At 46.4% G+C, this 26,673-nt stretch overlaps 1 protein-coding gene across 4 annotated transcripts in view; it reads right to left on the reverse strand.

The window, feature by feature from the left end:
• TMEM108 (transmembrane protein 108) overlaps window positions 1–26,673 on the reverse strand; it is a 388,201-nt gene that overhangs the window by 7,847 nt on the left and 353,681 nt on the right. For all 4 annotated transcript variants that reach the window (XM_005906538.2, XM_070386737.1, XM_070386712.1 and 1 more), the window contains one exon: window positions 6,692–8,125. In XM_005906538.2, coding sequence (XP_005906600.2) covers window positions 6,692–8,125 — 1,434 coding nt within the window. The remainder of the gene's footprint in view (window positions 1–6,691; window positions 8,126–26,673) is intronic.

Here is a 26,673-nt window from a genome sequence, read left to right on the forward strand (position 1 = left end):
AGGGCACACCTGCCTGTTCTATAGAGGAGAAGACTCTGATGCAGAACCCAGCTTGCCACCGGACACAGCAAGTGGCAAGGCTGGGGCAAGGCCCTGGTCCCTTCTCTTTTCCGGAATTTTTATTCTTCATTGTCACGACTACTTTTCACCCTACTCCTGGGACTGGAATGGGGAAGCAGCCCAGGGGAATTCAAGTTGGGGAAACCTAAGCCATAGGGTGAGGGCTAGGCTGCATGAACCACTCCCTCCCACCCCACCCCACCCCCGCCCGCTAACCTAGGTGTGTGCAGGTTGCAGAATCCAGGTCCTCTGGATCCTGGGCCAGTGCCCTCTGAGCCCATACTGCCCCTGCCCCAGGGACTGGGCCTGGTTAGGACGCATGACCAGGGTCCTGCCCTGTGGGAAGGGCTGGGGGTCGGAAGGGGGAGTTCTGTTCCTCACTTTCTCTTCCTCCTCCCATGTTGTTAGCACTCCCAGCCTGACTACACGTCAATCGGGGAGTTCTTGGTGCCTCTCAAACACCATTTCACTTACACACCAGAAGCCAGCCCGGCTACAGGAAGAGCATGGGCTTAGACTCCAAAAGACCTGAGTTCAAGTCTGACTCGGCTGTGTATTACACTAGGCGTCACTTCCTCATGCTGATCACTATAGACCCGGCAGGGTTGTAAGGATCATGAATGCCAAATGCTGAGAGCACTGCCTGACACACAAGAGGTGCTTCACTAATACGAGTTTCCTTCTTGTTCTCACCTCATCATCCTTAAAGGGAGACCCTGAAGGAAAAATTGGGCTGCGTGCCTGTTGCGTGGTTCAAGGCCAAGGGTTAGGTTAGTACTTCCACTATTTTGGGGTCTGAGCTTTCATCTCAGAAAGAAAAGTTCAATCAAATTTATGGAGTCTCTATTTGATTCCCAGGTGCTCTACCGTCTGATTTAACTCACGATATGGCTGCCTGAGGAAGGTGCTGGCACTCCTCCCATTCACAGAAGAGGCAACTGAAGTCACCTAAACTTCTAAACCACACAACTCTGCACACTCAGGTGCGAGCCGCGCCCCCTCCCATGTCACCGAAAGCTTCAACTGCTCTGTTTCTCCAAAGGGAAAGGCTGTCAAGACCCTCGAGGAGGTCAATAGGATCCCTATTTCCTCTAGTTTTGAAACTGAAATGAGAGTGAAGCAAGTTCTCCCAGCTTCTCCAGCACATCAATAGGGAATCAGCCACAGCTTGTCAGAGGTATGACAAGAAGGAGGAGGGTCGCTGACGTGAAGATGGAGCCTGGGTACTGTGCTGTGTTTCTGGAAGGGATCTCATTTCAGGGCTGGGACCTGCTATACGATGGGAAATGGACACGAAAGCCTACAGGACCCTGAGGGAGGTGCTTTGAAAACGCCTGCTGAGGGTGCTCTCCACGGGCGGCTGGAGGATGTGTGGCAAGTCCTGACAATGAGATGAGTATCATCACCCTCTGACCGTGTCCTCACCGGGCACCTCCGCATGGTAGATGCTGTGATAGGACTTCAGATGCATCTGCTGTCTCCGACAAGGCTTTGGAGCGGCAGCTGCAGCCCTGCGAGTGCCTGAGCAGCTCTCCTGTTGCACGGAGCAGCCAAGGGACCACCCCCGCCTCTGCCCCCTGACTCGCCACCACGGGTGTGCCGAGGCCACCCTTCCCAGGCTGCTCCCAGCCATCACTGATGGAGCAGGTCTGTTCCCGCAGGATAGGAAACTCCTCTAATGGTCTGAGGACTCCCCTCACTCGTGGAAGCTTCCTCAGGACGACTATCCAGCCTTTTCCTTCCCAGCCCTCCACCTCTTTCTTCTTCCTTTATATCAATAATTCAAAGGTGTTTCCCCAATAAATCTCTTTCAGGCCTAATTCTGTTTTGGTATCTGCCTCCTGAAGGCCTTGAATGAACACAGTGGACATTAGTCCTATTTTAGCAGGTGAGAAAACAGTGGCCCAAGGGTTAACCTGTCCAAGTCCCAGGGGCAACTTAGTGGGAGCTGGGTTTACATCCAGGTGTGTCTGGATCCCAAGTCAAGGCTTCTTGTTACAGCAGGGTCCCTCTCAAGCTATTCACACGGGTTTAAAGTTAGGCAAATGACAGAGGGCAGGGAGCTCTGACGTCTCAGTTTGGCCCCTCATTAGGTAGATTAGAAACCGAAAACCCTGGAGGAAAGGATTAGTCGAGCGGTGCCAGCCCATCTGTGGACAATCATTTCCTCACTCTGGAGGTTGGGGGAGGTCAAGGGAGGCCTCAGGGTGTGGAAGGAGGCCGGGCTGGACCGGGTGACGGGCCTGGGGAAAGCAGGTTTGGGGGCTCATGGACTTTCTGGCCTGGTGGATGGAGATGTGCCTGAGGAAGCTCCAGAAGGTTCCTGCCGCAGGTGCTGGTTGGGAAGCACAGGGAAGAGCTGTGAGTGTGGCCAGGACACTCTAGTCCAGCCTCGGGAACATCCCCGGGTAAGCCTGCCTTTTTCAAAGGCTGCCCCACCTCCTTCAGTTGGTTCATAAACCCCAAGGAGACAAACCTGGTCACGCTTACGTCCCGTCCTAATCTATTCTTTTAACTGGAAAGAGTACTTCTGACCCAGGTTTCTTTCTTTCTTTCTTTTTTAAAATATAATAACTACAAAGTCACTGGGGTCTGTGAGTAAAGGTACACAGACACATTCGGATTTGAGTAACATTCACAGAACAACTGGTAATATAGCCACGAGCCACCTGGCATAAGGATGCGTTCTCTCTGCTGCTCCAGTGGCATTTCTGTACATCTGGAAGGAGGCCAGTCTGTCCTGGGTAACGTGCGTGTGAACTGTCACGAATCCTGGGTCAGTGAGAGGTTGCTCTGCTTTGGATGGCTCAGCTTGGATTGATGATGAAAACTATCTGTAACTGGCCTTGTTTCCTGCTTTCGCCCCATGTAACTCCCATCTCTTCCAGGGAGGCTGGATGAAGACAGTCTCAACAATGAATGTGGTATGTGCAGGCCAGGCCAGAGAGACTGACAGAGCCACATAACCGACCTCCTGATGGAAACCCAGATGACAGCCAAGAGCAGGGACCACTTCAGCACCAGACCCAGAGGCTTCCAGGAGGAGGTGGTGGCCTGTGCGTCCTGATGGTGGCAGCAGAGACCATCTCAGGAGCCACCCAGCTCCCAGCGCCTGACCAAATGTGGCCTGGATCCAATCAGTTTCAGTTCTCAGTACATCTGAAACTAAGTGTGGCTGTTTCCAGTGTGGCTCAGGAGACAAAGCATTTCTCAGACCTGGCGCAACATACATCCTTCCAGCTGCTAGAAAGGGCTCATGATCTGAAGCGCAGGTGTGGGTGGTGACAGCTCCTCTTGAGCAGACCTGAGACTTGCTACAATCACCCTCTGCTTCCACCAGAAACAGGGGACTTGCTGGCCTGCCCAGCAGTCCCTGAGAAGCTGGACCAGGGCCCGGACTACTCAGAAAAGCCAGATGAGAAAATCTACGCATGTACTTTGTCACCAATGCAGATTGCCTGAAATATCTGGCAAACCAGCCAAAGAGGAAACTCTTCTTTGAGGGCTGGAGAGTGTGCTTTAGGATAAATGTAGCTGCTGAGAAGGTCTGACTGTGGGGCCCCTAGACCTGGCCAGGCTATGAGCTTTCAAACAGCACAGCATTTTAAAGCTGGACAAGCATCTTCTTTCTCAGTGCCCCTCTCATCAGGACCTTCACAGGGTCAGCGATGGTCCCACAGGACAGGGAGCTGTATGTATGTGGAGGCGGCCAGGCTGGAACCCTGCTGAGTGAGGGCTTGGCCTGAGGATGGTGGAGATGCGAGACAGACACCAAAGGAAGCAGGGGCTGTGGGTCCCAGGGGAAATCTTCCTTTCTGAAGTAATATGCTCTCGCCCAGCGGCTGAAGGCTCCTGTCAGTGCCAGAAGCATTCTCACGGTGCAGTTCCAGGCTTGTCCTCGCTTCTGTCTTGGCTGATGTTATTATGCATGGTTTAGGCAGCCCATGGGTTTTCTGCTTTGCAGTAAAATTTGATCTAATTTCAAACTCATATATAGCAGAAGGGCTGGAGACATCTTTTTAGACCTGCAGCCCCAGGTGGGTGTGGGCTGTGGGAGTGCAGGTAGGGACAGGGCCCTGGCAGCTGGGTGGGGGAAGCTGTGTCACACATTTCTGGGTCCCTCGTGCTTGAAACAGTGCTTGGCACACAGTGAGCACTTGGGAGATGCCGTTGAGGCGAATGGATCGTGTCACCAGGTCTGGGCTGGCTCAGGTGTGATTGGGACCCTGGGCAAGTCACTTTACGTGGTGACATACGCCCTACCTGTATGGTGCATCTGCTTTGTCTTTTTATTTTATTGCTCTAGCTAGTCTGCTTTAAGGATGAATGATTAAAAATAGTAGGAATTCCCTTTGTAAACTACAGCCTCTAGACACATGGAAAGAATGGAAAATTAGAAAGCTGTCTCTAATGTGGTTACTTCTCAAATATGACCATTATTAATAATTTATGGGCTAATAGTGCTACATTTTCTCATTATCATTCTTCTGTTTTAGAAGTGAGCAATCACAGCTTTAAGAATATCTGTGTGCACCCATGAGTGACAATAAATATGCTTAAGGAAAGAATGAAATATGCAACCTGTAAACATTTTCACTTTTCCTGCACTGGTTCCTTGAGCAGACTGGACTTTCCTCAACATGGAAAGTTGGCTTTGCTTATCAACTGGAAGGAGACAGAGAGCTGGGAGAGGCAGCTCCTGGAAAGAATCCAGACTCCAGATTAAAAAGGATTTTGTCAGAATACAATGCCAAGCAGACATCAGGTTAATGTTAAAGGCATACACCTCCTGTGCTGATGTTTGATTGACCCATAACATGAAGACAGGCTGGGAGACCTGGCCGCATAGCCTCCTCTGAAAAAGTTTCTGGGGCTTCATTCCCCTTGAGATCAGGCTGAGCCCATGGTGTGACGTGAGGACCTGATGCCAGAGCAGGTTGCCTGAATGTGACTAAAGTGTCCGAACAGAGGAACTGCCATGCACGCTTCTCTGCCTCGGCCGGGCACGGGCAATGCGGTGCTTCTTCTGGGGCAGGCATGAACTGAGGCCATTGGAGGGGTAGATAGGGGCAGGACCAGGGCCAGGTGGCCCTGTGAAGAGACTCAAAGGGACAGGGACGACAGCTTGGAAAAGAAAAGCTTGCCCTTGAGAGTGGTTTCCTGTATCTCAGGGGTTGGTGGATGGACTTGTTTTGTGTGGTTTCAGAGGGCAGAGGTTAGAACCAAAGAGTGTAACTTACAACGGGAAAATTACAAGGCCCCCAGGAGAGCTGGAAACAGCCACAGGACAAAGGGGCTACGTGGGCAGCACAGGGGTTTCTCACCCCTGAAAGGACTGAGGGGGCACCTGGATGATGTCTGTGTGTGGGGTGGGGCTGGGGGGAGGGCAGGCACAGTAAGGATTCCTGTGAGGCCATCAGAAGAACTCTTAAGAATTGAGATCAGGTGCATGGGGGAGACATGAAGGCAGCCCTTCATTGGGACATGAAGGGTCCCAAGTGATTGCATCAGGTTCTTTGTGGAGACGTCAGGGAGGAAGAGGGCTTCCCCAGTGGCTCAGCCAGTAAAGAATCTGCCTGCAATGCAGGAGACCTGGGTTCAATCCTGGGTTGGGAAGATCCCTGGAGAAAGGAAATGGCTACCCACTCCAGTATTCTTTCTGGAGAATTCCTTGGACAGAGGAGCCGGGTGAGCTACAGTCCAGGGGGTTGCAAAGAGTCAGACACGACTGAGCAACTAACACTTTCACTACACTTTTTTCAGGGAGGAAGAAGCCCCTAGAGTTTTCAATATAGGAGTGATGGTGGGAGTGATGGTGGCAGCAAGGGGGCGCTGGTGGCCCGCTATTGTTGTGGTCTAGGGGAGCCCTTCTCCATGTACCCAGTGGGAGCAAAGGCAATGACAAGGTCCACAAAGCACCACTTCACACCACTCATGGACAAGCAAAATGGGGAGGAGCCACAAAACAGCTAAATTCACATGTAACTTGTAAGCCTCAATTTAGTTATAAGAACTGTTTTTGTCAAGGCTACTAGAACTTCCTGCAAAATAAAAACTTCATCTTTTCTTCTTTCATGAGGGAAGACAGGAGGAGGAGAAGAGAGCAGCAGTAAGGGTGACGGAAGAGAGGTTGGGGGGAAGGCTCCAAGGGCTCTGCCACTTGGAGGCTGTCGGTTTGGAAGCACCAGCTCTCACCTTGCGGGGTGTTGGTGTCACATGGCTAGAGAAGAGAGCAGGCAGGGTAGTGTCATGACATGAGCCCTGGGCTGGAAGATGGGTGCTCTGAGCTCACATTCTAACCCTGACTCTCATGAGCTCTGGGGTCCTGGGGAAACCATGTCCCTTCCCCAGCCTGGTGTTTCTTTCTGCAAAATGCCGAGTTGGACTTGACTCCCAGCTCCTAGGAGTTGTGCCTTTATGATCAGTGGGCATCTGAGCCATGGCCTGATGAGCTAGGGGCCAGGAGTGGGATAACCTGGGATTCTTGTTCTGCTGCCTTCTCTCCTGGGGTTCTGGGAACTCTGCAGACCACTTGGTGGGGACTGCCCAAGTGTGGGGCAAAAGAATTGTGGGGATGGGCACGCTGCCGTGGTGGTGGGTGAGGGGAGAAGGGAGCGTGTGAGGCACTTACAGCAGGAGGAGATGGGCACGCTGATGGCGAGGATCACCCAGGCGATGTCCATCTTGCTCAGGCAGATGGTGGCTCTGTGCTGGGGTTTGTCCCCTTCGGCCACATGGGAAATGTTCCCCGCTGTTCCAGGCTTCCAGGTCCCAGCGGGGACTAAACGGTTGAGGAAATTTCCTGTGGCTGTGGACACCACTGTGGAGAGAGGACTGGGCACCCTGCCCATCATGGTGGGTGTGGGGGTGGCCACAGCTTTCTCCTCGGCTTGGGAAACAGTGCTTTCTGAAGCCCATGTTGGGCGGGCTGGGGCCTGCGGGGCTAAGGATGTTCCCTGAGGAAGCCCCTCGGAAGGGACTGAGACACTGGCATCAAAGGCAGCCTGGATGGGCCCCGTGGTGGCTGCGAAGACCCCAGAGTTGGTAGACGGAGGTCTGCTGGTGCCGGGGGTGACAGTAAGCCAGGAGTCACTGTGGCTGGAGCCGTCCTGCGGGTCACCATGGGGGTGCTGAGAAGGCACTGGAGCACGCTGTTGACTGGCAGGGGTGCCTGAGGCTGCTGTGGCATCTGGCTCCCCTCCTTGGCTGGTGAAGGTGGAACCACCCCCTTGGTCTGCCCTGCTAAGGCTGGGCTTGTCCTCCACAGGCACTAGGGGGGTGGTGGGTGGTACCCACGAGGTCCTGCTGGGCGCTGAGGTTGCAGCCACTGTCTGGGGCTGTGGCGAGGAGGAGTAACCCCAGAGCGGGTTCCTGGGGGTGAAGGTGGAGGGGTCAGGCTCCACAGACCCTGTGAAGTTGCCTTTGTAAATCTGAAAGATTTTCCCCAGCGGCCGCTTCTGCCCCAGATGTGTGGAGCTCTGGTTTCTTCCCCGCTGGCTGTCCTTCCTCCCGGCATGACCACTGGGTGCAGCGGGGATAGGGCGTGGTGAACTGCCGGCTCCCTTTCGGGAAGAGCCAGGGGGCCTGGGGGGCCTGCGTGTGGTAGCTCTGGAGGGGGCTGTGGGGGGACGGCTGGTGGCTTCCCCTGGCTTTGTCAGCAGGATGGTGGGCGCAGTTTCGCCTGGGGAGCGGCCCTCTGAATGGGAGGATGTGGTTGCCACAGCAGCAGGAAGTGGCCCTGTGGACAGGGAGCCTTCAGAATGGGGGGTGGATGCCGTCGCCATGATGGTGGAGATGGTGTTTGTAGGAGGGTGTCCATCTAGATGGGGTGTTGTCGTTGCCATGGGAGCTGTGGCCTGTGAGGAGGGTCCATCAGGATGAGGGGTCGGTGTCACCACAGAGGCAGGGGTGGCCACCATGGAGGAGTGTCTGGTAGAACTGAGGGATGCTGTCACCATGGTGCCTGGGATGGTGCCTGAGGGGGAGACTTGAAGAGATTCCCTGGGAGATGGTTCCTGGGCAGCAAATACCAGTGCTTCAGTCAGCGCCAAGGTCAGGAGGAAGCCTTGAGAGGGAGACAGAGAGCAGAGGTGAAATCCCGGGAGCAGCTCAGCCCTGTGCCTTCCTTACCCATGAACCTGAAGCACCTGGGAACTCCAGGGAAATGGTGGGAGGATCCCTGAGGTCCCTGTGCATCCCACACAGGACCATGGGGACGGGGGTATCTATCAGGTTGGTTCCACCCAGCACCCCTCCCAGAGAGAACCCACCCACAGGGGAACCAGAGACAGCCAAACCAGCCAGGCCTGTCCTTTCCCAAGTGCCTCTGAAATGCCTCTGCCCTCTGCCCAAGGGCAGATGCTCAGACGGGCTGGGGGAGGAAGCCTTGTGGCCTCTGAGTGCCTGCGGACCTTCTGCACCAGGGAGCCGTCCAAAGTGTGACCACAAGGAAGCCAGCAGCTCTGTGTGAGCCGCCCTGAGTCACTGAGCAGGGCTGGGTGGGCAGAGCTGACCAGCACCCACGCCTTTTCAGACTCCTCCATTTATGAACTAGACACAGTGCTTGTTCACGCCCACCCACAAAAGAGTTAAGGAGGGTCTACCCCCTCCTTGACCCTGGAGACACAAAAATGAACAGGGCCTGGGTGAGGTCATGAGGTGAGGGCCTGGGTGACCAACAGGCAGAAGCGGACGGGATTCAGAGGGTGACCAGATCTGTTGCCCATAAAGTACTTAGCACAGAGCCTGCAGGACAAGGTGCGGTGCATAAACACCAGCTGATTGTATGGTTAACTGCTTGTCCTATGTACTCACGAGGCTGAACTCTGGAAGGCCACTGGTGGTGCCTGGCCTTCCAGAGTAGGAGGAGCCCTTCTGAGCATTGACAGAAAACTATGGACTTTGCATGATGGTGAGTGTGTGTGCTTTTTGTTCACTGAGAAAAATGCACAAGGACAAAAATCTATACACGTAAAAACGCTTCTAAAGATGTGTGGATTTTATTAATCACAACAGCATGTGCCCATCTTTAAAAATAATACTTCAGATCAATGGGATATGTAGGATCTATTCGGATTATAAACGTGAAGACTGGCCACCCTGTACTACCCACGGGCTAGGAAGAGCTGCTTCCTACCACCAGGGAGAGCTTGACAGACCTCTACGGTCCGATTCTGACCTGAGACCTCCCCCGTTCACAGGAGCCCCCTGCTCAGTCACACTTATGCCCTTCCTTCAGCGCTGCTAGCCGCCAAGACCAGCCCAGGTAGAGATGAGCCTCTGACTGGTCACCCTCTCGGGGCCTCCCTCCCCCACAGATCCAGCAGGATGAATGGTCAAAGCAGGGGCCCTGGTGGTGATGCTGGGGAACCTGGGGTGGTCAGCAAAGCTGGCAGGGGAAGACAGGGGCTCTGGTGAGTTTCTGGAAACAGAGATGGGGAGGAGACCTCCTGACATGGCTTCAAAGCAAGGTTCAGGGTCACCACTGAGGCCTCCTCCAACTTAGGGGAGGGGATGGGGTTTGGGTCAGTGCTCCCTCACCCTGCACATCTAACTTAGTGGGTGGGGGAGGCTGAGGGACGGCAGATGGAGTAGAGCCTATAGCAGTCACATCTCCAGGACCAACAGTTCTCCCTAAACGACAGAATTTCTCCACACTTTCATTCATAGTTTAGCCCATATACCAACAGTGTTTTCTCCTTATCTGGGTCAATCCTAAAATCTGGCTACTGAGCATCACTCTGGCCCTGTCTCTCATGCTTGACTGAACCCTCGATTTAACCACCTGATGGGGCAGGAAGTTGAGGCTGAAGGCGATTAAATAACGTGTTCAAAGCCCCTCAGTAGAGAAGTATGTGACACCCGGGCATATCCAAAATGCACAGAGTTCCTGGTCACCCAGCACATACGAGGCAGGAGAAAAGGACAGGAAGTTGCAGCTACAGAAGGAACCATGTGCTCAGGGTTGCTGCAGCCCCTCTCTGGCAGTTTAGCACCACAGGGACAACCTATTCCTAGAGCTGGTGGTTGTGACTGCTGAGGTTTTAAGGGACATTCCCTAATAGGCCTCTGTTGGCTCATGAGCACCCTGGTTCAATATGTGCTGAACACATTCCCCTCAAAGCCATATGTGGACACCCTGGCCCTGGCACCTGAGGGTGGAACTGTGTGTTAGGGCCTTTGAAGAGCTGATTGAGGCAAAATGAAGCTTATGGGGTAGGTCCTAACCCAATCTGAAGGGTGTCCTTATAAGAAAAGGAGCCCAGGACGCAGATGCAAAGAAGGCCCACACACAGACAGGCAGTGAGAGGCCAGCTACCTGCAAGCCAAGAAGAAAGGAGTCAGAATACTCCAACCCTGCTGGCACCTAGATCTTGGGGTTCCAGCCTCCAAAACTGTGAGATGATAACTTTCTGTGGTTTAACACACCCCCCTCCCACCCCCGGCCGGTGATACCTTGTGTGGCAGACCCAACAGACTGATATCCGTGTCATACCTTAGAGATTTCTGAAAAACGAGAAGTGGAGACTGGGGCTTGTGTACAGGGAGTTTATTTTGGGAAGTGGCCCTAGGGGACAGCCGTGGGGGCCTGAGATGAGTGAAACAGGGAAAGTCAATCCTAGGGTAGGTTTAAACTGATCAGGGTGCAACTCAAATCTGCTGGGGGTCTCTGAGGAGCTGAGCACCTCTTGCCAGCAGCTCCCCTTCCCACTGCCAGAGCTGCTCACCCACCTCCTCACTCCTCCACGAGGCCCACCTGAGTGAGTCAGCGAGGCTCTGGGGAGGGGCTGTCTGCTCACACCTGTACCCGGCTGGTGGCTGCCACAACAGCTGGAGTTAATTAAATTAAGGGCCCAGAGGATTCCTAGGGTGGAGCACAGATGTGCTCCATACAACCTGAGGCCCATCACCAAGGACAAGGACACTGTTGCCTTCCAGCAGCAGCATCAAGGGCTGCCCAGAGTTTTCAGAGAGGCCCCCAGGGACCCCAGGGACAGGCCAGAGGTAGGAGAGGGGTAGCTCGGCCTCCAGGGGGAACTTCTGCAGCCTCTAGAGGCAGAGGGCTTAATGCACCCTGGTCTTCAAAATACTCAGGGAAAGAAATTCCCTTGACTTTCCCACCATGAACATCCCTGGGGCTAAAATCCTCCCAGGTGGGAAGTATACAACTGACTGGAGTTCTCCTTCCTGCAAGACTTTCAGGGAAGTAAACAGGTGTGCCCTTGCTGCAGCTCTTTCTAGATGCCAGCATCGCCTGAAGGTATTTTCCCTCTAGGAGGACTGTTAGGGCCCTTTTTTCTTCAGATTTGAAAGCTTCGGTACAATGAATGGATACTGCCATCCTGGGTGCACAGGGTTTCCACCTAGAGGATGACATTTAGCTGTCACAGTGAGAAGGGCACTCGAAACAACTTAGTCCAGTCCCCTCATTTCACAGAAGGGGTAACGGAAGGAGTGAAGTGACTTGTCCAAGAACACAGCTGGTCGGGACACAGCCTGGATTACAGCCATCATTTCAAAGCAACTTTTCATTTGTATCATAAAACTGCTAGAGCATCGCAATGCCCAAATGCCTCCTTCAACATCCACAGTCATCCTCACTATGGAAATCGCCTCTCCTCTCTGGCACAAAAGGTTAAGCACTGAATGTAAAGGCTTACACCATCACAATTACTGCTCAAGGCCTTCAACCCAGGGCTCCCCTAACAGATGCAAATTTCCACTTCAGGCCCTTTGTGCTGGCCTGCTCATTCTCCTCCCCACAATCTGGGGCTACTGCCTCTTTGAATATAATTTGCATAGATTTGCATAATAGACTTTGCCGGCTCTAATTCCAAATATGTAGGCGAGACTATAACTAAAATCCTGCTTGATGTGTTTTAAATGTAGAACCAATTTTTAAAGGATGCCAGAATAAGGACAAGTGTAGAAGGTGGGAACCAAAGATTGATGGGTGCTCAGATGTGGCAGGAAGGCCTCCTCCTACCTGCAATTCCAGTGCCCAGTGATCCCAGGACCCAAGGGAAGGAAAGGCCTTCCTCCTTCTGTTTATTTGGTTGGCTGCCGACAGCCCATATTGGGCATGATATTTGCATCTGGTAAAGGCAAGGAGGGAATTGGTGAAGAGAGAAATGACTAATCTGTGCTGAGTGCTTCCTGCCTGCCACGTGCCATTTGAAGGGCTGAGTGTGTTCCTGACACATTTAATCTTCATAACAACCTGATGAGGCAGGTACTATCATTAGCTCCCCATTGCAGCCGACGAAAAGCAGCACAGAGAGGCACAGGAAGCTGCCTCCTTCCACACAGCCTGGGATAGTGAGCTGATTTGAACCTGGCAGCCTGGCCCCAGAGTCCACATGCTCAACCATGTTCCCTCACCATTCTGCTCTGCATATTCAAAAGCAATGGTTCAAAATCTTTTGGGAGTTGATTTTCTATTACTGATTTTTTGACTTTTCTTTCTTCCTACTTGTTTTCTTCTAGCTCCATTTCAGGGCTCTGTGTTAACATTTTTAACAAGTTAGTTAACTTTATTTTGCAATTTAGCTTCTGCATCAGATGTTTCAACAACAACAAAAAAAGAGAATCCATGCTCACCAAGTTTGACCATCATGAAGTCTGTTTTCTACATGGGCAATAACATACATCTTGCCAGGAAACAGGCTCTTCTCATTTCAGTACTATTGTCTTTTAATTGGAAGGGGTGCTAAGGCTCCCTGCTATCTAACTCCTTCACTGACAGATGAGAAGGCTGAGGCCCAGTGAAGTGGAATCCTCACTCTGGGCCACATACTATGATGCACCAGCCCACAGGGCTCTCTTCACATTACTATGGGTCTGGTATTCTAGTGCTCCATCCTCTGGACTTCTTTTAAAAACAAAATCCTTTTGTTTTAAAGATCAAAAAGCTTGTCATTCCTAAGAGCATGGTTTCTGTCCATGCTCAGAAATAAATGCGCATCACTGACTTTAGGGTAAGCTGGGTGACTGCTCTGAAGAGGTACTCATGCCTGTGACCTTGGGCTTCTTTATGAAAGAGACTTTTTTTTTTTCATAAAGACAAAAAGGAGTTTGGGGGTGTGTATCTTTGCTGCTACTCCCTTCTCAGGCAGACACTTTCCAAATGTTTCCTCCTCTCAAGTCCTGCTGGTGACATGCTTCAGGTCACAGAACTTAAAGCACAGAGGGTTCTGCTTAGTTCTGAGAGACACCTGAGGCCATCACCTGGTGGGTTCCAGAAATGTCTGGGGATCACTGATTCAACAGTTGCACTGATCAGATCCATGACTCCACTGAGAATTATTGCTCCGAGTACAATCTCTAGAACACATGTGAGCAAGAAAACCACATGAGATGGGCCTAGGTGACCCAGACACCCCTACGGCCTCCAGCTAACATGAATTCACTTCGTACTGCAACTCTGAAGCTAACAGATCACAGCTTTCTATCAAAAACATGTGTACTCACATGTGAGCACACACACACACAAGCTCCTCTCCTGGTAGCAGGAAATAAGAAGAATGACAAGCGTGAGAACTCCAGTCATCTCCATGGCAATAAACAGTTAAGTCATTCATCCGAAGTCAAAATGGCCATCATGTAGCAGTGTCAGGATTTAAACACAGTTTCTCTGATCCTGGCTGCTCGAAACCCTAGGTACTGAGAAAGTTTTGATCCAGGAAAATGTCCTACGCTTTATGAAGACAGGCAATGATATAACAATAGTAGGAGTGACCACAGCTACAAAACAAACATTTCCCTCCAAGCAGAAACACTCGGCAACCACACCACCTTTCATCTTCAGCTTTTGCTCCTCTGCCTTAGTCACTCAGTTTATTTGGGGACAAGCATTTTCTAACTAGAACTCCTCTTGGGTCTTGAAGCCATTGCTAGAAGCCCCTCCTGTGTGCCTGTAACCACCATTCCTACCACTGATCCAACCCCTATCTCTCTAAATGGAAATGCCCAGTGTCCTGTTTCAAATGCCCACTGTCTGAACTCTAAGCTACCAGAGTGCAGAGACTGTGTCTGCATCAATGATATTTCCCCATATCTAGTCCAGTACCTTCAGTTCAGTTCAGTTCAATCGCTTAGTCGTGTCCAACTCTTTGTGACCCCATGAATCGCATCATGCCAGGCCTCGCTGTCCATCACCAACTCCCGGAGTTCACTCAGACTCATGTCCATTGAGTCAGTGATGCCATCCAGCCATCTCATCCTCTGTCGTCCCCTTCTCCTCCTGCCCCCAATCCCTCCTAGCATCAGAGTCTTTTCCAATGAGTCAGCTCTTCGAATGAGGTGGCCAAAGTACTGGAGTTTCAGCTTCAGCATCATTCCCTCCAAAGAAATCCCAGGGCTGATCCCCTTCAGAATGGACTGGTTGGATCTCCTTGCAGTCCAAGGGACTCTCAAGAGTCTTCTCCAACACTACAGTTCAAAAGCATCAATTCTTCGGTGCTCAGCCTTCTTCACAGTCCAATTCTCACATCCATACATGACCACAGGAAAAACCATAGCCTTGACTAGACGGACCTTTGTTGGCAAATTAATGTCTCTGCTTTTGAATATGCTATCTAAGTTGGTCAATACCTTAGGTACCTTAGCCACAACAAATCTTTGCTGAAGAATGAGAAACTCTCCTAAATATCCAAAATATAAGAACTCATACAACTCAATTAGCAAAAAACTCCAAATAATCCGATAAAAAAAATGCTTGGAGGGTCTGAATAGACATTTTTCCAAAGAAGACATTCAGATGGTCAACAGGTACGTGAAAAGGCACTCAGTATCACTAATCATCAGAGAAACACAAATCAAAATCACAATAAAAAAACAAATGAAATATCTCTTCACACCCGTTAGAATGACTATAATCAAAAGGATAAGAGATAACAAGTGTTTTACGGATGTGGACAAAAGGGAATCTTTGTGCACTGTTGGTGGGAATGTAAACTGGTTAGAGCCCACATGGGAAATAGGATGGAGTTTTCTCAAAATATTAAAATGGAACTAATATATTATCTAGCAATTCCACTTCTGAGTACATATCTGAAGGGAACAAAAATCACTATCTTGAAGAGATATTTGCACGTCCAAGTTCACTCCAGCCTTATGTACAATAGCCAAGACATGGAAACAACCACAGTGTCTACTAATGGATGAATGGATAAAGGAAGTGTAGTATTACACACACACACACACACACACACACACACACACACACACAAGATTACTCAGCCACAAAAAGAAGTAAATGCTGCTATTTGCAACAACATGGATGGACCTTGAGGGCATTATGCTAACCGAAATAAGTCCGACAGAGAAAGACCAGTACCATATGATCTCACTTATGTGTGGAATCTAAAATAAAAATCAGGGCTTTCCTAGTGGCTCAGTGGTAAAGAATCTGCCTGCCAATGCAGGTGACGCAGGTTTGAACCCTGGTCTAGGAAAATCCCACATGCAGCTAAGCCTGTGTGCTACAACTGTTGAGCCTATGCTCTAGAGCCTGGGAACCGTAATTACTGAGCCCATGCTCCGCAACTACTGAGGCCCATGCATGGCAACTAGAGAGTAGCCCCTGCTCACCGCAAACTAGGGAAAAGCCCGTACAGTGATGCAGACCCAGCACAGCCAAAAATAAATAATTAAATAAAATTATAATAAAATAAAAATTAAACTCAAAGAAATACAGAACACGTTGGTGGTTACCACAGGTGGGGAACAGAGAACAGGGGAAATGGGGGAAGGCAGGCAAAATTCCAGTTATAGTAAATAAATTTTGGGTATAATGTATAGCATAGTATCTATAGTTCATAATCCATGGAGAAGGGAATGGTTACCCACTCCAGTATTCTTTCCTGGAAAATCTCACAGACAGAGGAGGCTAGTGGGCTACAGTACTTATTGTACATTTGAAAGTTGTTAAGAGAGTAAATCTTAAGTGTTCAGTACAGTTCAGTCACTCAGCTGTGTCTGACTCTTTTGTGACCCCATGGACTGCAGCATGACAGGCTTCCTGTTCATCACCAACTTTCGGAGCTTTCTCAAACTCATGTCCATTGCGTCGGTGATGCCATCCAACCATCTCATCCTCTGTCGTCCCCTTCTCCTCCTGCCTTCAATCTTTTCCAGCATCAGGGTCTTTCCCAATGAGTCAGTTCTTCACATTAGTTGGCCAAAGTATTAGAGTATCAGTTTCAGCATCAGTCCTTCCAATGAATATTCAGGACTTATTTCTTTTAGGATTGACTGGTTGGATCTCCATGCAGTCCAAGGGACTCTCATGAGTCTTCTCCAACACCACAGTTCAAAAGCATCAATTCTTCGGCACTCAGCTTTCTTTATAGTCCAATTCTCACATCCATACATGACTATGGGAAAAACCATAGCTTTGAGTAAATGGACCTTTGTTGATAAAGTAATGTCTCTGCTTTTTAATATGCTGCCTAGGTTGGTCATAGCTTTTCTTCCAAGGAGCAAGCATCTTTTAATTTCATGGCTTCAGTAACCATCTGCAGTGATTTTGGAGTCCAAAACAATAAAGTCTTTCACTGTTTCCATTGTTTCACCATCTATTTGCCATGAAGTAATGGAACTGGATGCCATGATCTTAGTTTTCTGAATGTTGAGCTTTAAGTCAACTTTTTCACTCTTCTTTTTCATTTTCATCAAGAGGCTCCTTAGTTCTTCGCTTTCTGCCATAAGGGTGGTGTCATCTGTGTATCTGAGGTTATTGATATTTCTCCCAGCAATCTTGATTACAGCTTGTGCTTCATCCAACCTGGCATTTCACATGATGTACTCTGCATATAAGTTAAATAAGCAGGGTGACAATATACAGGCTTAACGTACTCCTTTCCCAATTTGGAACGAGTCTGTTGTTCCATGTCCGGTTCTAACTGCTACTTCTTGACCTGCCTACAGATTTCTCAGGAGGCAGGTCAGGTGGTCTGGTATTCCCATCTCCTTCAGAATATTCCAGTTTGTTGTGATCCACACACTCAAAGGCTTCGTTGTAGTCAATAAAGCGAAAGAAGATTTTTTTCTGGAACTTTCTTGCTTTTTCGATGATCCAACAGATGTTGGCAATTTGATGTCTGGTACCTCTGCCTTTTCTAAATCCAGCTTGAACATCTGGAATTTCTTGGTTCATGTACTGTTGAAGCTTGGCTTGGAGAATTTTGAGCATTTCTTTGCTAGCATGTGAGATGAGTGCAATTGTGTGGTAGTTTGAGCATTCTTTGGCATTGCCTTTCTTTGGGATTGGAATGAAAACTGACCTTTTCCAGTCCTGTTGCCACTGCTGAGTTTTCCAAATTTGCTGGCATATTGAGTGCACTTTCACAGTATCATCTTTTAGGATTTGAAATAGCTCAACTGGAATTCTATGACCTCCACCATAGTGATGTTTCCTAAAGCCCACTTGATTTCACATTCCAGGATGTCTGGCTCTGGATGAGTGATCATGCCATCGTGGTAATCTGGGTCATGAAGATATTTTTTGTTTAGTTCTTCTGTATATTCTTTCCACCTCTTCTTAATATTTTTGGCTTCTGTTAGGTCCATACTGTTTTTGTCCTTTATTGTGCTCATCTTTGCATGACGTGTTCCCTTGGTATCTGTAATTTTCTTGAAGAGATCTGTAGTCTTTCCCATTCTATTGTTTTACTCTATTTCTTTGCATCAATTACTGAGGAAGGCTTTCTATCTCTTCTTGCTATTCTTTGGAACTCTGCATTCAAATGGGTATATCTTTCCTTTTCTCCCTTGCCTTTAGCTTCTCTTCTTTTCACAGCTATTTGTAAGGCCTCCTCAGACAACCATTTTGCCTTTTTGCATTTCTTTTTCTTGAGGATGGTCTTGATCACTGCCTCCTGTACAATGTCACAAACCTCTGTCCTAGTTCTTCAGGCACTCTATCAGATCTAATCCTTTGAATGTGTCTGTCACTTCCACTGTATAATCATAAGAGATTTGATTTAGGTCATACCTGAATGGTCTAGTGGTTTTCCCTACTTTCTTCAATTTAAGTCTGAATTTGGCAATAAGGAGTTCATGATCTGAGCCACAGTCAGCTCCTGGACTTGTTTTTGCTGTCTGTATAGAACTTCTTCATCTTTGGCTGCAAAGAATATAATCAATTGGATTTCAGTATTGACATCTGGTGATGTCCATGTGTAGAGTCTTCTCTTGTGTTGTTGGAAGAGGGTGTTTGCTATAACCAGTGCATTCTCCTGGCAAAACTCTGTTCACTTTGACCTGCTTAATTTTGTACTCCAAGGCCAAATTTGCCTGTTACTCCAGGTAGCTCTTGACTTCCTACTTTTGCATTCCAGTTCCCTATAAGGAAGAGGACATCTTTTTTGGGTGTTAGTTCTAGAAGGTCATGTAGGTCTTCACGAACCATTCAGCTTCAGCTTCTTCAGCACTACTGGTCAGGGCATAGATTTGGATTACTGTGATATTGAATGGTTTGCCTCGGAAACGAACAGAGATCATTCTGTCATTTTTGAGATTTCATCCAAGTATGGCATTTTGGACTCTTTTGTTGACTGTGATGGCTACTCCACTTCTAAGGGATTCTTGCCCAAGTAGTAGATGTAATGGTCATCTGAGTTAAATTTACCTATTCCAGTCCATTCTAGTTCACTGATTCCTAAAATGTCAATGTTCACTCTTTCCCTCTCCTGTTTGACCACTTCCAATTTGCCTTGATTCACAGAGCTAACATTCCAGGTTCCTATGCAATATTGTTCTTTACAGCATTGGACTTTACTTCCACCACATATCACATCCACAACTGGGCACTGTTTTCTCTTTGACTCTGTCTCTTCATTCTTTCTGGAGTTATTTCTCCACTCTTCTCCAGTAGCCTATTGGGCACCTATTGACCTAGAGAGTTCATCTTTCAGTGTCATACCTTTTTGCCTTTTCATACTGTTCATAGGGTTTTCAAAGCTAGAATATTGAAGTGGATTGCCATTCCCTTCTCCAGTGAACCACGTTTTGTCAGAACCCTCTGCTATCACCCGTCCATCTTAGGTGGCCCTACATGGCATGGCTCATAGTTTCACTGAGCTAGACAAGGCTGTGGTCCATGTGATCAGTTTGGTTAGTTTTCTGTGATTGTAGTTTTCATTCTGTCTGCCCTCTGATAGATAAGGATGAGGCTTATGGAAGCTTCCTGATGGGAGAGTCTGACTGATGGGGAAACTGGGTCTTGTTCTGATGGGGGAGGGGGCCCATGTGCAGTAAATCTTTAATCCAGTTTTCTGTTGAGGGGGATTATAGGTCACTTTACATGTGTACATTTTCATAAATGTTACATATGTGCATTTCATAAATATTCTCATCATGTAAAAAAAATTATGCACTTTCACGCACTTTCTCTTTCAAGAGACTAAATCTTAAAAGTTCTCATCATATAAAAATTTGTAACTATGTGGGGTGATTGATGTTAACTAAACTTATTGCAGTAATCATTCCACAATATATTCACATTTTAAATCATTATGATGTAATACAATGTTATATGTCAATTATATTGAAATAAAACTGGGAAAAAAGAAAACTCTTCTAAATCAATCACTAGCCAGCTTTTATTTTCCAAAAATAACCACTGTAACACACCCCAACCAGCTTTCTCTTCCTAAATGTGACTTCAGCACTCCTACTGAAAGGTGAAGTCTGTTCCATTCCCTGGAATCTGGGTGGGTTTGTGACTATGGCTGAAGTGATGCTACATGATTTCTGAGGCCAGGTTATAAGAGATGGTATTGCTTCCTCCGAGTCCTTACTCTTGGGTATTCCTCTCAGAAGTCAGCCACCATGCTGTGAGGAAGCCTGAGCAGTCCATGAAGGAGCCCATCTGGAAAGGGGCTGAGGCCCTGGCCTTCAGTCCCAGCTTGAACTTCTAGATGAAGTCAGCACCGACTGACTACTGCCAGACAGGGCAGTGAGTCATCCTCAACCCTATGTGGGCTACCCCAGCTGAGTCCAGGTAGAGTAGAGACAAGTGATGCCCCCTAACTAGATTTATGAGCAAATGAATGATTAATGTTGAAGTTTTGAGGCAGTTTGTTAGGCAGTAATAATAACTTGAATATTATCTTTGTAGAAGTGAAATTAAAGTTCTTTCATTAAAAAACTCCTGGATTTAAACATCAGGGGTTTTAAGTGCTGGGGCTCAACAAGCTGATCTTGTCGTGGGTCCCTTACTTTTGTCTCCTGCCCAGATGCAAGGAAAGGGAAATAGCTCACTTCTGGGCTCCTTCTTCAGCATCATGATTTCTCTAATCTATAGTTACAATTCCCCCCCCGCCTCCGGAGAAGGGAATGGTTACCCACTCCAGTATTCTTGCCTGGAGAATTCCATGGACAGAGGAGCCTGGCAGGCTACAGTCCATAGTCACAGAGTCAAACACGACTGAGTGACTAATACTTTAACTTAACATCAAAGAAAAGAAGGAACAAATGCATACTAACAGGGGCATGAAGTTCCTGGCATCTAGGTACCTTGTGGACCAGGGCACAGATGGAATGAGGTGGAGGCTAGCATAAGGTGACCACACATTGAAGACATGAGTTCAAAGAGTATATGTATGTATATATGGTGCCTACATATTGAAGACATACATGACCATTTGCTTCAAGGGGCTGTCATTCTGGAAGGGAAGAGAATAATCTGTGACAGGGGAACAAACCTACACATCAAAGATGTTTTCTCAAAGGCCTTCTCCAAACAACAGGAGTCAAAGTTAGAGGAATGAAAAGGTCAGCTCAGTTTCTAATAAAAGAACAGGATCGTTAATATTCAGGAAACATCTCGCTGACATCATGGGAAAGAACACAACCGCATCAGTCCAGACTGCTTTGTACTCTCCTAAACTAAAAGCAAAAGACTCATAAAAATGTTCTATGCTTTACAGTAGAGGACCTGACAGACACTACCTCAGCCAAGTGATCAAGGTCATGGTGATAATATGCACCCTGGATATGAAGACAGCACTTTACCTCTGTAGCTCTCCTTTCCCAAACCTATATCCCAGGTATAATGATAAGAAAAACATCTGAAAATCCCAAATGAGGGACATGCTACAAAATATCTGACCAGTACTCCTCACCAAGGTCATCAAAAATAAGGAAAGTCTGAGAAACTCACAGCCGAATGGAGTCTAAGGAGACACGACAACTAAACGTAATGTGGAATCCTGGCTGGGTTCCTGGAACAGAAGAAGGACACTGGGGGGAAATGAAGGAGATGTGAGTAAAAGTTTGGACTTCAGTTAATAATAATGTATCAATACTGTCTCATTAATTGTGACAGATGTACACCAGTATTGTAAGACACTGATTACAGTGGGAACTGGCTGCAGGCTATATAGAATCTCTCTGTTTTACTCTGCAATTTTTCTGTTAGGTTCAAAACTACTCTGGGACTTCTCTGATGGTGTAGTGGATAAGAATCCATCAGCCAATGCAGGGGACATGGGTTCGATCCCTGGTCCAGGAAGATTCCACATGCCGCAGAGCAACTAGGCCTGTGCGCCATGACTACTAAGCCTGTGCTCTAGAGCCTGTGCTCTGCAACAAGAGAAGCTATTGCAATGAGAAGCCTGAATACTGCAACAAAGAGTAGTCCTGGCTCACCGCAACTAGAGAAAAGCCTGCACATAGCAACGAAGAGACAGTGCAGCCAAAAATAAATAAATAAAAATTATGGGGAAACAACAACAACAACAACAACAAAAACCCAAAACAAAAATCTAGCCTGAGATTTAAAAAAACGTTCCACGGAGGTAAGACAGCAGGGACAATGTGAGAGTGTGTCCTGGAAGGAAAGTTAGCTGAAGGGAGGTTTGCAGGCAACTTTCCCAGAGCCTTGGTGTTAGATCATGTGTCCACAGATGCATTTTGGAGCCCACTTACAGAGGGGAGTAACTATTGTCACATCTATCTATCCCCCCTGCTTCTCACCATTTAAAGTGTTCTCACACAGAGTGTGGAGTTTGGAGGGGAAATGGTCAGGGAGACTAACAGCCTGAACACATAGTTTTTTCTAACCTGTTCAAATTCCAACTGGGGGATCAGTTTATATACATGCTACATGTGTAATATAAATACTCTTGACCAAGGAAGCAGGCTGCATGGAAACCAAAGCTTATGTCTCATTCAGATCAGGTCAGATCAGATCAGTCACTCAGTCGTGTCTGACTCTTTGCGACCCCATGAATTGCAGCACGCCAGGCCTCCCTGTCCATCACCAACTCCCGGAGTTCACTCAGACTCACGTCCATCGAGTCAGTGATGCCATCCAGCCATCTCATCCTCTGGCGTCATTTGCCATTCCCTTCTCCAGTGGACCACATTCTATCAGATCAAATTGCCAACATCCGCTGGATCACTGAAAAAGCAAGAGAGTTCCAGAAAAACATCTATTTCTGCTTTGTTGACTATGCCAAAGCCTTTGACTGTGTGGATCACAATAAACTGTGGGAAATTCTGAAAGAGATGGGCATACCAGACCACCTGACGTCCCTCTTGAGAAACCTGTATGCAGGTCAGGAAGCAACAGTTAGAACTGGAAATGGAACAACAGACTGGTTCCAAATAGGAAAAGCAGTACATCGAGGATGTATATTGTCACCCTGCTTATTTAACTTATATGCAGAGTACATTATGAGAAATGCTGGGCTGGAGGAAGCACAAGATTGCTTCCTGGAATCAAGATTGCCGGGAGAAATATCAGTAACCTCAGATATGCAGATGACACCACCCTTATGGCAGAAAGTGAAGAAGAACTAAAGAGCCTCTTGATGAAAGTGAAAGAGGACACTGAAAAAGTTGGCTTAAAGCTCAAATTCAGAAAACGAAGATCATGGCATCTGGTCCCATCACTTCATAGCAAATAGATGGGGAAACAGTGGAAACAGTGGCTGACTTCATTTTTTTGGGCTCCAAAATCACTGCAGATGGTGACTGCAGCCATGAAATTAAAGGACGCTTACTCCTTGGAAGGAAAGTTATGACCAACCTAGACAACATATTAAAAAGCAGAGACATTACTTTGTCAACAAAGGTTCATCTAGTCAAGGCTATGGTTTTCCCAGTGGTCATGTATGGATGTGAGAATTGGACTATAAAGAAAGCTGAGCGCTGAAGAATTGATGCTTTTGAACTGTGGTGTTGGAGAAGACTCTTGAGAGTCCCTTGGACTGCAAGGAGATCCAATCAGTCCATCCTGAAAGAGACCGGTCCTGGGTGTTCATTGGAAGGACTGGTGCTGAAGCTGAAACTCCAGTACTTTGGCCACCTGGTGCGAAGAGCTGACTCATTTGAAAAGACCCTGATGCTGAGAAAGATTGAGAGCAGGAGGAGAATGGGACGACAGAAGATGAGATGGTTGGATGGTATCACCATCTCGATGGACATGGGTTTGGGTGGGCTCTGGGAGTTGGTGATGGACAGGGAGGCCTGGCCCACTGCAGTTCATGGGGTCACAAAGAGTCAGACATGACTGAGCCACTGACCTAACTAATAGTTATAAAGTCAACATACAAAAAATTAATAAATAATTATTTTATTTATATGAGGTTCAAAACAGACAAAACTAATCTCTAGTGGTAGAAATCAGAACAAATTGTTGTTCTGAGAGGGGAATATTGGCTGAAAAGGAGTATCAAGTTTCTTAGGGTATAGAGAGGTTCTATATCTTGGTTAGAGTAGTGACTAACAGATGTATACTGCACATTTAAAGTGTGAGTGTTCGCTGATTGGATTTTAAAAAAGGACCTCTCAATATGCTCCCTACAAGAGACTTACTTCAGGGCTAAACACACACACAGATTGAAAATGAGAGGACAGGAAACAGTACCACATCCAAATAGAAATGACAAGAAAATGAGGGTAGCAATACTCATGTCAGACCAAGTAGACTTTAAAACAAAGGCTATAACAAACACAAAGAGGGACACTATATAATGATAAAGGGAAGAGGATATTACACTCACTGACACATATGCACCCAAAACAGAAGCACCTAAATATATAAAGCAAATACTAACATTCATAAAGAGAGAAATGAGCAATGATATAATAATAGTAAGGGACTTTAATAAAATCAGTAAGGCACTAATGGCTTTAAATGACATAATAGACCAGGACTCTAAGACAGAATAGACCAGATCATAGGATATTCCATCCAAAAACAGCAGAATACACATTCTTTTCAAGTACACATGGAATGTCCTCCAGAAGAGATTACAGGCTAGACCACAAAACAGGTCTCAACAAATTTAAGAGAATAGAAATTATATCAAGCATTTTTCCCAACTACAATGGTATGAAACCAGAAATCAACTACAGAAAGAAAAATGGGAAAATGAGAAATGTGATAACTAAACAATATACTGCTTGAAAAACCAGTGGGTTGATGAAGAAATCAAAGGGGGAATTAGAAAACTATTTAAGGCAAGTGAAAAATGGAAACACAACACTTCAAAATTAATGGGATGAAGCAAAAGAGTCCCAAGAGAGAAGTTTATAGCAATACAGGCCTTCCTTAGGAAACAAGAAAAGTCTCAAACAACCTAATTTACCACCTAAAAGAATTAGGAAAATGAACAAAGCTCAAAATTGGCCAAAGAAAGAAAATAAAGATCAGAGAGGAAATAAATAAAATACAAATAAAAATATATAGGAAAAGATCAAGGAAACCAAGAACAGTTTTGTTTTGTTTTGTTAAAAAAAAAAAAAATGAAACTGGTAAATTTTAACCAGGCTCACCAAGGAGAAAAGAGGGCTAAAATAAGCAAAATAAGAAATGAAAGAGGAGAAATAATAATTTATGCCACAGAGATACAAAAAAAAACCATAGGAGGGTTCAGGATGGGGAACACATGTATACCTGTGGCGGATTCATTTTGATATTTGGCAAAACTAATACAATTATGTAAAGTTTAAAAATAAAAAAAAAAAAAAAGAAAAATACTATGAACAGTTGTATGCCAACAAATTGGACAACGTAGAAGAAATGGACAGATTTTTAGAAACATACAGCCTGCCAAGATGTAATCAAGAAGAAATAGATAATTTGAACAGACTAATCACAAGTAGTGAAATTGAATTTGTTATTTTTTTTAAAAGTTTCCAGAAAACAAAAGTTCAGGATCAGGTGACTTCATAGGGGAATCTTATGAACCATGTAAAGAAGAACTAATACCTATCTTGCTCAAACTATTTTTAAAAATTGGAGAAGATAGGACACTTTCAGATTCATTCTATGAAGCCACCGTTTCCCTGATACCAAAACCAGACAGATACTACAAGGAAAATACAATTGTAGGCCAATATCTATGATGAATATAAATGCAAAAATTCTCAAAAAAATATTAGCAAACTAAATCCAGCAATATATAAAAAGGATCATATACCATGAGCCAAGTAGAATTTATTCCAAGGGCACAAGGATGTCTCAACATTTGAAAATCAATGTGATATACTACATTAATAAAAGGAAGGATTAAAAATTACATGATCATCTCAATAGTCAGAGAAGAAGCATTTCACAAAATTCAACATCCATTCATGACAAAAAAACCCCTCATCAAAGTGGGTATAGAGGGAACACATCTTAACATAATAAAGACCATTTATGACAAACCCACAGCCAGCATCATACTCAATGGGGAAAAGCTGAAAGCTTTTACTTTTACTTACTTTTATCCAAGAACAAGATAAGGATCTCTACTCTTGCTGCCTATACTTAATGTAATATTGGAAGTCGTAGCCACAGCAATTATATGAGAAACAGAAAAAAAAGGAATCCAAATTGGAAGGGAAGAAGTAAAACTGTCACTGTTTGCAGATGACATGGTACTCTATATAGAAAACCTTAAAGTCTCCACACAAAAAGTATTAGAATAAATGAATTCATCAAGATAGCAAGCTACAAGATTAGAAAAATCCATTACATTTCTCAATCAACTATCAGTAGGGGATTAAAAAAAAAAATCCTGTTTAAAATCACATCAACAGGAATAAAATACCGAGGAATAAACTTAACCAAGGAGGTGAAAGACCTATACTCTGAAAACTATAAAACATTGTTGAAGGAAACGAAGATGATACAAGGAAATGGAAAGATATCCCATACTCTTGGATTGGAAGAATTAATATTGTTAAAATGACTATACTACCCAAGGCAATCTAGAGGTTCAATGCAATCCCTACCAAAATACCCATGACATTTTTCACAGAACTAGAAAATAATCCTAAAATCCATGTGGAACAACAAAAGACCCCAAACTGACAAAGCAGTCTTAAATAAGAAGGAAAAAACTGGAGATATTACCCACCCAGACCTCAGACTATACTGCAAGGCTACAGTAATCAAAATAGCATAGTACTGGCACAAATACACAGACCAATGGAATGGAATAGAGAGCCCAGAAATAACCCCACACACATATGGTCAATTAATCTACAACAGTGGAGGCAAGAATATGCAATGAAGAAAAGACAGTCTTTTCAACAAGTAGTACTGGGAAAACTGGACAGTTAAATGTAAAGCAATGAGATTAGAACTTACTTTATACCATATACAAAAAT

The sequence above is a fragment of the Bos mutus genome, chromosome 1 (assembly GCF_027580195.1).
Source record: "Bos mutus isolate GX-2022 chromosome 1, NWIPB_WYAK_1.1, whole genome shotgun sequence".
Lineage (NCBI taxonomy): Eukaryota > Metazoa > Chordata > Mammalia > Artiodactyla > Bovidae > Bos > Bos mutus.